The 13,344-nt window shown below is 46.1% G+C and overlaps 1 protein-coding gene across 1 annotated transcript in view; it reads left to right on the top strand.

The window, feature by feature from the left end:
- The window catches only part of LOC147097921 (receptor expression-enhancing protein 1-like), a 41,861-nt gene that overhangs the window by 12,512 nt on the left and 16,005 nt on the right, over window positions 1–13,344 (top strand). The window contains exons 2-3 of the mRNA XM_085970997.1: window positions 6,681–6,753; window positions 12,893–12,969. Coding sequence (XP_085827123.1) covers window positions 6,681–6,753; window positions 12,893–12,969 — 150 coding nt within the window. The remainder of the gene's footprint in view (window positions 1–6,680; window positions 6,754–12,892; window positions 12,970–13,344) is intronic.

The raw sequence follows: 13,344 nt of genomic DNA, 5'->3' as shown, positions 1-13,344 counted from the left end.
TTGTCCTGTCATGCCGTTAAATTTCACCTCCTGTTTGATTTCATTGTTAACCGCTGATCTCTCTTACAATGCCTGGCACAGTGTCGCTTTCAGAGGTGGCTGAGTTGATTGTATTCAAAGTGCTTACTCTGCATTCAAGACTGTTGCACAGTTCAGCCCCCATATTCCACATGACATTTGATTTTTGTGTATTCTGGGCTTGACAATTAAGACGGCTTTAAATCCAGGGGATGTCTGACACTGCATTTTCATTTTGAATCATGCGTTTTCAGTTTCTGTCACAAACTCCGTTCCCTAGACCCCCAACTCCATTCTTCTTCTCCCTGGCCACTGTGAGGCTGAAACAGACTGTTTGCAACCTCGACGGCCTATTTGACCCTGAGCTGAGCTTCCAACCCCAAATCTGTTCCAAGATCGCCTACTTCCAGCTCCGTAACATCGCCGGTCTCCGCCCTACCTCGGCACACCTGCTGTTGAAACCCCCCCCCTCCCCATCCATGCCTTTGTTACCTCCACTATTCCAATGCTCTTCTGGCCATCCCATCCTCTGTCGTCTAATTACAGTATGCAGACGATGCTTGCGTCTGCGCTCACTCGGAGGTCGAACTCCAAACCATCGTCAACACCTTCACCGAAGCATACGAGAGCATGGGCCTTATACTAAACATCTGTAAGACAAAGGTCCTCTACCAACCTGCCCCTGCCACAGAGTACTGCCCCCCCCCCCGGATTATCAAAATCCATGACGAGGCCTTGGACAATGTGGACCACTTTCCATATCTCGGGAGCCTACTGTCAACAAAGGCAGACGTCGACGACGAAGTCCAACACCGCCTTCAGTGTGCCAGTGCAGCCTTCGGTCACCTGAGGAAGAGAGTGTTTGAAGACCAGGACCTCAAACCAGGTATTAAGCTCATGGTCTACAGGGCAGCAGTGATACCCACCCTGCTGTATGCCTCAGACATGGACCATGTACAGCAGGCACCTCAAAGACCAACGCTGCCTCCGCAAGATCCTGCAAATCCATTGGCAGGATAGGCGCACCAACGTCCGTGTTCTTCCTCAGGCCAACATCCCCAGCATCGAAGCTTTGACCACGCTCAATCAGCTCCAATGGACGGGTCACATTGTCTGCATGCCCAATACGAGACTCCCAAAACAAGCGCTCTACTCGGAGCTCCGACACGGCAAGAGAGCCCCAGGTGGGCCCCAGGAAACGCTTCAAGGACACCCTCAAAGCCTCCTTGGGAAAAAGTGTAACATCCCCACCGACACCTGGGAATCCCTGGCCCAAGACTGCACAAAGTGGAGGAGAAGCATCCGGGAAGGCGCCAAACACCTCGAGTCTCTTCGCCGGGAGCAAGCGGAAGCCAAGCGCAGACAGCGCAAGGAGTGCACGTCAACCCAAGCACCCCACCCGCCCGCCCCTTCAACCACCGTCTGCCCCACCTGTGACAGAGACTGTAGGTCCCGCATTGGACTCATCAGTCACCTGAGAACTCATTTTTAGTGTGGAAGCAAGTCGTCCTCAGTTCCGAGGGACTGCCTAAGAAGAAGGAGGACGCTCTTCTGGCCGGCCTTGCATCTTCTGTAAGCTCAGCCAAAACTCTGCTGCCTGTCTCCTAACTCGCGCCAAGTCTCGTGCTTACTGCGCACACAACCCAAGTTTAGGACAAAATGTATAATCATGCCGCTGGGTGTTCTTTTGCAGTTGAAATGAGCAAGGTATGAAAACTGCACCTCCCACCATTACAAATAACTCAACCTCGTGGCAGTGCTGTGTAAACGTACCAGTTGCCCTAGTATGGTTGGTGTGTTTAAGTTTAGACCTGAAGTGTGTAACTGTTTCCAGTCCTGTCGCCATATGTCATGTTTATGGCAATGTTCAGTTTGTGACTGGCCGTGCTGAGCTGTTGGCTGCAGGATAGCGAATGTTGTGATTCTGCTGTTTAAGGTATTGCAGTTGCTTGTACAATACTGGGATTTCCATGCAGACGGGCTGAAAAGAGCAGCCGCTGTAATTTTCCATCGACTTGCCGTCTGGCCAACCCCATGTTCCCTGCAAGGAAGGGATAGGCCCAATAAGTTCACTGTGGTAACCTGTTCCTGTAATTGACCTAGATAAAATTGGGTTGAGGCCAGGTTTAGTGAAGGTCATATTAAAGGAAAAAGAAGTATTGAAAAATGTAATTTAGTGTTGATAATTAGATTAGCAAGACTCTCAATTGAATTTTTTCTGTAATCATGTTCCGTCCTGTCTCGTGGTCTGATGGGTATCAAGTGATCAAATTCTTCATCTATTGCAACATAGAGCCGACATGACCTAAATAAAACGATGTTGAGGTTAATTTAAGAAACGAGATACAAGTGAGTTTATTGTGTCTCTGTCGCTGGGAATTCAAACAGTTTGACCAACATAACATCAGAAATAGGAGCAGGAGTCGGCCATTTGGCCCTTCGAGCCTGCTCCGCCATTCAATACAATCATGGCTGATCATCTACCTCCTCTACTTTCCTGCACTATCCCCATATCCCTTAATATTCAAAAATCTATCGATCTTTGCTTTGAATACACTCAACGACTGAGCCTCCACAGCCCTCTGGGGTAGAGAATTCCAAAGATTCCCCACCCACTGAGTGAAGAAATTTCTCCTCATCTCAGTCCTAAATGGCCGACCCCGTATCCTGAGACTGACCCCTCGTTCTAGACTCCCCCCCCCCCCCCCCCCCCCCCCCCCCAAAAAAAGCCAGGGGGAAACATCCTCCCAACATCTACCCTGTCAAGCCCTGTAAGAATTTTGTGTTTCAAATGAGATCCCCTCTCGCTCTTCTAAACTCTAGAGAATATAGGCCTCAAATAAATCTCTCAATTTATAGAAATCATAATTTAAGCTGTGCCTGATGGTTTAGCAGATGGTGAGCTGTAGAAATTAAAAAAGACCCCATCAATTGCCTGCTGATCTAGGCAAAGCAGCATTTCAGGTGCTTCAATCCCCTTAACTAGGGAGAGACTATATAAATTAGCCAGCATTCCTACTACTGATTAGCATCACTATCACTAGCTGCCACTTTATCAGTTGAGGACAAGATCAAAATTAGCCGTGATGCTCTGTGCAGTTGAATAACCCGTCTGCACTTGAAGATCAGTCACTTGGTTGAGGAGCTGGAGAGCAGCCAATTTGAAATTGGAGATGGATAGATTTTTGTTGGCCAAGGGTGGGTCTAGGGGGAATGTGGAGTCGAGGCAGGTGGATGGGGTTAGCGTATGGATCAGTTATGATCTCATTGAATGGTGGAACAGACTGGCCTCCTCCCTGTTCCTATATGTACTTCATGCTCCGTTCTCCTGCTTCCAGTCTTGTTAAAAACAGCACCCTGTTATGTATTTCAAATTTCAGGAATTTTCACTGCTGTGGGCAGGAGAGGAAACCTGATTGGAAGGGGTTCAAACCTGGAGCTGCGGGAGAGATGGGCATGGATTTGGGAGGCAACAGCGCGTTTAAGGACTTTGGAGCGAAAAAAGAGGTTGGAGATGGGGTGATAGTTTGCAAGAACAGACGGTTCAAGAGTGGGTTTTTTGAGGAGTGGGATGATGGCTGATTTTGAAAGAGAACGGGATGGCACTAGAGGAGATGGAACCGTTAATGAGCTGGCATGGGAACCAGGAAGGGAAGTTGAGCGGTCAGAAGTTTAGTGGAAATAAAGTTGAGACAGTAGGTGGTGGGTCTCCTGGACAAGCTGAGCTCTGAGGCCATGAATATCGGGCAACTCTTGCATAAACTGAAGCTAGCTGTCTTGATTTCATGCCATTTATCTCAATCCCTGAACTCTCCTACCAGCACGTTTAGTTGGTGCATCATTAGTTCACTGGGCCTCCTTATGACAGCTGTCAAAGTAAAACTGAACATGCCTATGCTATGGTTTTGGCATATCTTGCCAACTATTGCATGCTTGTGGGTTTTGTGAATGCTAAAGGAAACTTGAGCGATTCTGTAAACAAGAATGCTGCTGCTGTGATGTGCAACATGTTGCTTACAAATGTGAAAGTGTGACAATTGTCAGAATTGCTGAGCTACTGTAATATTTGACCTTGTATGAAGTAGAAGCTGAGTTTTGTTGGAGCTAACATTCTTGACATTCAACGGCATTACCATCGCCGAATCCCCCACCATCAACATCCTACGGGTTGCCATTGACCAGAAACTTAACTGAACCAGCCATATAAATACTGTGGCTACAAGAGCAGGTCAAAGGCTGGGAATTCTGCGGCGAGTGTCTCACCTCCTGACTCCCCAAAGCCTTTCTACCATCTACAAGGCACAAGTCAGGAGTGGGATGGTATATTCGCCACCTGCCTGGATGAGTGCAGCTCCAAAGAAGCTCAACGCCATCCAGGACAAAGCAGCCCGCTTGATTGGCACCCCATCCACCACCTTAAACATTTACTCTCTCCAGTGGCTGCAGTGTGTACCATCTACAAGATGGACTGCAGCAACTCGCCAAGGCTTCTTCGACAGCACCTCCCAAACCCGCGACCTCTACCACCTAGACGGACAAGGGCAGCAGGCGCATGGGAACACCACCACCTCCAAGTTCCCCTCCAAGTCACACACCATCCTGACTTGGAAATATATCGGCCGTTCCTTCATCGTCGCTGGGTCAAAATCCTGGAACTCCCTCCCTAACAGCACTGTGGGAGCACCTTCACCCCACGGACTGCAGCGGTTCAAGATGACGGCTCACCACCACCTTCTCAAGGGCAATTAGGGATGGGCAATAAATGCTGGTCTTGCCGATGGTGCCTACATCCCGTGAATGAATAATAAATAAAAGTAAAAGTTGGTGCCTCTTGCTGGTCGTGTAAAGTTTATCCTGTGCAAATTATGATATCAGGAAACTCTCGTTTAAACGGCACCTAAATATCCGGAATTCTCTATTAACCGGCAAAATTCTCACTCTGAAAACAGCACCTCAATAACCGGCAATGTTGCCGAGTCCGAGTCTGAGTCTCCCGCGGTGGCCGAGTTAGTCAGTGGGGGTAGTTCTCCAAACTGCCACTACTCGGCTTCTTGGCGCTGTCGGAAGTCGGAACACCTCAATAACAGGAGTCTGACTCTCCCGCGCTGCCGGGAGTCTCTTCTGATCCGCCATTTTACAGGGGTACTGTGTGTCTCCCACACTGCTGGTAGTCATTGCATTGCATTACCCTCAACTGGCAGTACTGTACTTAATCAAGCATCTTCCACCGTCCATTTAACACAACATTCTGTAGGTGAGTACCCAATTACTGTACACGGCACATTTCTTGATTTTTTTATTTTTCTTTGTTAAAAATAGCCTCGGTAGATAATCCTCTCCGTCATCCGGAATTTTTGATCGACCGGCAACACGCCGGTCCCGTCGGTGCCGGATACCAAAGAGTTTCCTGTAGTTTCTTTGTATTTGTTGGGTAAATAATTGGAAATCGTTCCCAAAATGGAGCTGCCCAGGTCTTTAACAACTAACCACAGACAGTAACTGAGAACCATGCTGCAGCAGCTGTTGTTCAGCCAACTGCATTTTCCAAATGCTGCCTGTTTTCAGCACACTATCATATTTTTTGCATCTGTGTACTGCTCCCTCACTTCCCACCTCTCTCCTGTTAGAAATTCATTTGGGATTCTTTCTGAAGTATGGAGTTCTAAAGCTTCAACAGAAACTCCTTACAGCACTTGAAAACTCCCTCGCCAGTAACCATTTTTTGTAAAACTTTGTGTGTTGTGTGATATCCAGAGGCCTAGACTAGTAATCCGGAGATGTCGTTAATTAAATAAATCTGCAATTTAAAAAGAACTAGTATCCGTAATGGTGACCGTGAAACTGTCGGATTGTCGCCAAAACCCAGCTGCTTCACCAAAGATGTGCAGGTTAGGATGATTGGCTATGATAAGTTGACCCTTAATGTTAGGGGGATTAAATACGTGGGGTTACAGGGATAGGGTGGGATATGTGTTGGTGTAGGTGGTTACGGGGATCGGGTGGGATATGTGTCGGTGCAGGCTCGATCGGCTGAAATGGCCTCTATCTGCACTGTGGGGTTTCTGTGATTCAGGGAAGGAAATCTGCCGTCCTTACCCGGTCTGGCCGGTATGTGACTCCAGACCTACAACAATGTGGTTCACTCTTAACTGCCCCTCTGAAATGACCCAGCGATCCACTCCGTTGTACCAAACCACTACGACAAAGTCAGCACTGTGGGAGTACCTTCGCCACACGGACTGTGGCCGCTCACCACCACCTTCTCGAGGGCAATTAGGGATGGGCAATAAATGCTGGCTGTGCCGGCGACGCCCACATCCCAGGAACGAATTAAAAAATATATAATTAAAAAAACCAAGCACTTGGTTATTACACTGGTGTGTTCATTGGTGTAAATAACAAGTCTGTACATGTTCTAGGGCTCAGTACAGCGCCTGTATATGCACTGTATAAATATATATAAATACAAGTTGTTGTTGTACACAGTGGGTAAAAGGGAATGATTCAGTCCCACCTGGTAATGTACAGCTTGTGTGTGTGTCCTGAACTATTGTCTTGCCAATCGTCACTTTATTTTAATGTTTTGGGAACTATGCTGTTAATTTGGTATCTTTTATGTGCCACCGTTTAAACTTTCCTCTTTTTAAAAAAAAAAAAAACAGGCTTGCGTTTGGTACTTTGTATCCTGCCTACACATCCTATAAAGCTGTCAAGACAAAGAACGTGAAGGAATATGTGAGTCCTGTACATTTGTTACCGTTCCATAACCTTTAGTGTTTTTAATCACGCAAACAAGTTGCAGTTGAAGAGTGGCGTATAGCCACCTCGACGTTCACACTGTTAGCTGGCATTACTTTAGTCAAGGCACGGTGAGTCTTGAAGAGCAGGGCGGGCCCAGGTTCCCTCCCTGATCTCGGCTGACTTAGCGGGTCTCAGTTGATGCACTGCAGTTCGCCTCAACACCCTTCGATCGGAGAAAGACACAGTTGTAGTCATGCAAAAATCAGGCCCTGACTGGTACTGGCTCTGGTTTGGCCACTTGGGTGAGGTGCCCATCGCTTTATCCCAGCAAGGGACAGCGCCTTCAGGATAGGGAGGGAGAAAATTTACAATGAATTACATGGTCTACAGCACAGAAACGGGCCATTCGGGCCCAACTGTTGTATGCCGGTGTTTATGCGCCACGCGAGCCTGAAAGGAAGTGAAGGTGAAGTAAAGTCGAACTTTTTGGCTTCCTTCTATCTGTCACATCCTGATTGCAGTCTCCTTTGGGGATTGTTTGCTGTTCCCAGTCAGATGAAAACGCACTATTTGAAACACAAATTACCACCTCATGGAAAGCAGTCCTTTTGCTCTGTTGTTTTGAGTAGTGATTGAATAACACACAGTGTGTACTCTATTAGGTGAGACTGAGCCAAGACTGGGAAGTTTATAAGATGTGAACTGTAAAAATGGCAGGAGGCCCTTCGGCCCATTTAACCCACTTTTTTTTTATTGCATCAACCCCCCCCCCCCAAACAACCATCGGCAATGTTGCCATAATCACTAAATGCCCTTTGTCTGGAATGGTATCCAGTTCTTTCGTGAAGCCATTTATATTATCAGCTGCAATAGTCTTCACTGGTTGACTGATTCCACAAGTGTATTACCCTTTGGGTGAATAACTTCCCGTTGATTACACTCATTACATGTGTCTCCTGCTATTTGATCCCTTCCTAAATCTTATTGAAACATATAAGATTGTGAAGGGGTTGGATCGGGTGGATGCGGGGAGGATGTTCCCGATGATGGGTGAAACTAGAACTAGGGGGCATAGTCTTAGAATAAGGGGCTGCTCTTTCAAAACTGAGATGAGGAGGAACTACTTCACTCAGAGGGTGGTGGGTCCATGGAATATGCTGCCCCAAAAAGCTGTAGAAGCTACATCATTACATAAATTTAAAACAGAAATAGACAGTTTCCTAGAAGTAAAGGGTTATGGGGAGCGGGCAGGAATTTGGACATGAGGCTAGGTTCGGATTGGTCATGGCCCTGTGGGTAGCGGAGCGGGCCCAGGGGCCGTGTAGCCTGGTCCTGCTCCTATTTTGTGTGTCTAATTCTGTTAGATTCAGGAGATGGTTCTGTGATAGTAGATTGGCGGTTAGGATCAGATCAGCCATGATCTTATTGAATGGCGGAGCAGGCTCGAGGGGCCGAGTGGCCTACTCCTGCTCCTATTTCTTATGTTCTTATGTAAATGACCAATTGTTCGTCTATACCCCAAAGAGAGCAAATGTGACTTCCTTGACTTTTCCCTCATAACTTTGACAATGCCTAGAAAAACGATTGCTAGAATAAACACAAAATTGAAACCAAGGAACAAAATGTTAGAGTTTCCAGCGTAGGCAGTGTTTCCAACACTGGCTCAAGCCTTGTTGTCCAATTAATGGCGCTCGCTGTTATTTAAGTGCAAATGCCACAGCAACTTCAGGCAAGGGCAGCCGGGCAGTTAAACACGGAAACAGCGAAGTTTCTGTCGGTGATGCGTCACTCAGCCGTTGGCTTTGCGAAAACACACTATCTGGCTCCCCATTCAGAGGCATTGAGCAGCGTGAAGTTCCTGTACTTACACGGTAGATACGCAGTAAGCACTTTGAAAATTCTCAATCCAATCTTTTCTCTCTCTTTTATTTCTCTTTCTCTACCTGATTTGAATTCCCTCATTCTAACTTACACTTCCTTGTTCCAGACCTTGCGCTGTTCATTTCACAATCCTTAAGTCTGATTGGTTAAGGAGGCGCACAGTTGCTTGCCCTGTTCACTCGGCTCCCAGATGCCATTTCCCCCTCGTGTCCAGCAACTTGCAGGGCCAAATATCGTGGCGATTAAACGGGCATGGGCAAGCCCAACAGTGGGTGCCATTTCTTGGCCTGGCACAGTAATTTTTGGGCCATTTATGTTCTGGTTCCTGTTGTGAAAATGCATGGCAGTATAAAATCTGCTTTAAATGATAGAGGTTAAGGCCTTGGAACACAGCTGCGTGGAGGGATCTATATCTGCAAGTTTGAGCATATAATTGACTCTTCAATTGTAGCACCTTGTTCTGTAATTCTTCATGTTCAGTGTCCAATTTAAAATGGGTGTGTATCGCAAACTGTATTGTTGCTTACTTTCCCAGCCATTTACTGCGCACTTCACCTGACGTTTGTTGGCATGACGTTGTCTGTAGGGAATAGTATTTAATGATCCCCAATTTGCAATGAGACTCAACCATACAGTGCAGCAGGCAGCCTGTTGCTACCCTGCTCCATTATCAATAGCTGAGGAATGTTGTAGTGAATCTGTTGTAACATTGTTAAAAGCAGCTTAAAGGGGAAGCTAATCTAGGGTAACTTATTCACTTTTCTTCCTCCGCCAAGCTGCCTCCCCAGTGTGTGTGCGGGGGACGATGTACTTAAAATATTCCTGGAATAAAAAAACATCCGATTTCTTTTCTACAACAATGGAGACTTGTCTCCTGGACAAAAGCAAAATACTGCGGATGCTGGAAATCTGAAATACAAACCGGAAATGCTGGAAACACTCAGCAGGTCGGACAGCATCTGTGGAGAGAGAAACTGAGTTAATGTTTCAGGTCGGTGACCCTTCGTCAGAACAGTTCTGACGAAAGGTCATCGACCTGAAACGTTAACTCTCGCCTCCAGTCACTGGGAGGAGTTCTGGTCCCACAGTGGCTCTATAGTTTGTTTGGTGGGAGGGGCTACTACTTTGGACTGGGCTGAGAGCTGATCCGGAGCCATCTGACTGTGGGGAAATGGATTGGTGATATATTCAAACTATCTCTAAGTTTAGTCGGCTAATATTTGAAATGATGAAATTTGTGGCCTCCTCGGGCTAACTATGCAGTAAACCTTAAAGTCTATTTTTATCCACACCTTTGTTTTGGCCCCCTTTTCTCTCCCACATGGCAGCTGTCTCCCATTCTGCCAGTGCATTTCACACCTAATCTATAGCTGTCTTTTGTCTCCACTAGTCCTATCACCATCTCGTCTCGTTTTGAATACCTCTTAATGTCTCTTGTTCTCTCCCAGCCTGGCCTTTTAATCTGTTTCATTTCCTGTGCTTTTTCAGTCTTGACAAAGGGTTTCGACCCGAAACGTTGATTCTATTTCTCTCTCCACGGATGTTGCCTGGCCTGCTGAGTTTTTCCAGCATTTTCTGTTATTTCTATTTTTAAAGCTGTGCGAGATTCTACGTCGTTCAAGGCTTGAAGTCGCTGATGTGCAGACTGAGCATTCTTGTAGTTTGACTTCAATCGTTTCGGCTTTCACTGTAAAAGTATGATCATTTGTGCTTTGACGTGGGAGTTGCCTGCTTGGGAGCACAAACTTGCAATGAGGAACTGAGAAATCAGCTGGTTCGAAGCTTTGGGTGCCCCCCTCCCCGCTGGAGGCCCTCAATATGGACTTCCAGGCATGCCTGGGTGAGGCACCTCCGCAGAGCCTCCCTGAAATGTTCCTGTTTGGCAAAGTTAGTAGCTCAACAGCAAATGTGCTACATAACAGGATGACGTATTGTGTGTGTGTGTGTGTATACACCCAAAAACCATACAGTTTATTTTGAAATGTTGTGCCGGGCATGGGGAAAATCAAGTCCAGCATTGCTTTTCTTGGAGTGAAAGGGCGAGGTGAGGTGAAACACAAAGGGAAAACCTTTCCTTTCATTTTTTTCTTTTATTTCTTCCACTCTCATCCCCACCTTGTGAGGTAGCCTTTATTATGGTACGATAGGGTTAACAGCACAAAGTGCTCCAGCAAGCCAGATGCGGACATGTGACTGTCACACACTTGACTTTAACAGCCGAACCAATCCGGATCAGGAGTGCAAGGGAGTCATTGAATTGCTGTTAATTATCTCTTTGGCAAGCCCTACTGACAGTATGTGAAAACAAAGGCTGATTCAGAGGCTTTATCTGCCCAAAAAAAAAAAAAAAAGTGATCCACAGGATGTTTCCTGCCCAAAAGGCTTTAATATACTCTTTACCAACCAGTGTTCCCACTGATGGGAGTCCCAGACTTCAGTGGTTGTATTTTCTTGTAACACAGCTGGCTAAGCTGTTCCCAATGGCATTATTTTTCCTGCACCAATAGAGGTTTCAGACCTGGAGCAGGCTGTCGGTGATTTGCCATTTTTGTCCAGCTACTGAGCAACAGAGGAGATAACGAGGAGGAGTGGATAGCAGGCGGTGGGGGGTGAAGGAGGACCGAGCTGACCCTACCAGTAAAATAACATGTTTTTTTGCATTGCTGGCTTATACACGTCCTTCAACCACTGGGCAAGGTTTAGTTACTGGGAAGTGAAAAGCTGAGGTTCCGCGGTTGCTTTGTATGCACACAATCATTTGTGTTGCCTTTTAGTGCTGTGAAATCTGCCCTACAACATAATAAACAGGCTGAACTCTTGGAGCTAAAACAAACCATATTGGCACCTGTGTGCCATGTACATGCACTCTGCACTAACATCAGTTGTCGACACTTAATATATTTAGAAAGTCTGAATATTATTGAAGCTTGAATTTTAAACTTCTAAGCATGATCTTCTAAAAATGTATACTTGCCTTCATGTTGCCATAATATGTTTTATTTGGTTTTATACCCATTGACAATTTTTTGTCGCATGTTTAAAGTGAAGGGGAAAATGAATTGGCATTTTTCATACTGGCAACTTCCACTTTGCAGTGCAGTGGATCATTGCCACTGCCTTTTGTCTGTGGAAAATCGAGCGACTTCCCTAAAGATGTCACAATACTGGACGTGCTACTATACGGGCCCCCACGTGGTATAAAAAGGTCGGCAACATCCAGAGCACCCATTCACTTCTCAGTTAGTGAAGGTTTGCCAATAATTTGTCTTGATGGTACTTTTTCATGTACTTTTTTTTGTGTCTGCATTAAGTGACATTTACAATGTCAACAAGGTTGATTTAAACATTGCTTTCTGCCCAATGGCTATTGTCCAGTCTCTTCACATGAGTTTACAGTGAGTGCCGTCTTTTCAATTTAAGGCATCGCCGCAAAGCCTGATGCTGTCCTCGCCCCATGTCCACATGTGCTCGTACAGGTAAGGGGTCACTGGACAGCCATGTTCTCTTTCTCACCCATCCCCGTTACCAAAGGGTGCGGAGGCTAGTTGCAAAACCTCAACTGCTGCGCAGGCTGAACTCGGCTAACTCCACACAAACCTGGGACTATTGTCTAGCATAGTCTTTTTGGATGGCGGAATTAGTCAGTTAAGCATGTTGGCAAGTTTGGTACTGTGTAGCAGTAGATATACATTTAAGGTGTGTGATCACATGATGAATACAGGAACCTTTTTTTAAAAAGAAATTCCATGTAACTGTTGGAAGAAAGAAAACTGCAACCATTGCACCTTGTGGTTGGATACTTTAAGTTCAACTCTTGCTTTCCAGTTTCACCCCATCCTGGAACGGTGCAGGCTGTTGCTGGGGCTGAGTAATTATTGCCTTCTGATATCTGGTCCAGGGCCATTTTTCATATGAGCTCAACTAAGGGTCCTTGGCAAACCAATTAACTGTTTTGTGTATATATTTTGTTAGCCTGCATTCTTTGGGGGGCAGTGGTAATTTCACTACAGCACTAAATTATAATTTGTACTTAACTTCATTTGGAGATGGAACATCCTTTACTTTTTTTTCTCTTCCTTCCATAAAAACCTCTTCCTCAAAGTTATTTGCACTTCTCCTGCTTTCCAGTTCCCTGTTGTAACCATGCAATTCAGGAAAGTAATGAGCTGGACTCTGGGCTGCGTGTTTGGGGAGGAGTCTTCTGTTCTGGTGACACTGCAGCTAAGTCAGTGGCCATCTGATTTCTCCACAGGTCCGGTGGATGATGTATTGGATCGTGTTTGCAATCTTCACTACCGTAGAAACCTTCACAGACATATTTATTTCTTGGTAAGTTGTACACTATCTCCAACGTATTGAAGGTAGGTGATTTGAGCGATTCATGCATTTTTTTAATAGCGATTTGCTGGAGAGTGAGGGATTAAAGAAATAATGTGTGGGTAGGAGCAGAGCTGGTGGAGAACAAAGAGAGAGCGAGCCTTCATCTCCGTGATGCTGTAGGTTGTGATTGTAAAGAAAGCTGTCCTGGAGTTTGAAATGGAGTAATCTTGACATTGATTTTGTGCTGTAGGTGGGTAATGTATCAAGCTGGCTTCAATAAGATGGTGGGAGTTAAACAGTAGACCTGCACATGGCTTCATTCCCGAGTAGGTGGACAGGCACCAGCAAATCCGTCTCGTCTGTCTCGAGTGGGATTGATGCCTA

This window comes from Somniosus microcephalus, chromosome 30 (assembly GCF_052327205.1).
Source record: "Somniosus microcephalus isolate GS21.2 chromosome 30, FLI_Smic_1.0, whole genome shotgun sequence".
In the NCBI taxonomy this organism is placed as follows: domain Eukaryota; kingdom Metazoa; phylum Chordata; class Chondrichthyes; order Squaliformes; family Somniosidae; genus Somniosus; species Somniosus microcephalus.
Note: the sequence above shows the minus strand (reverse complement) of the source record. Positions and strands in the feature narration are given on the sequence as shown.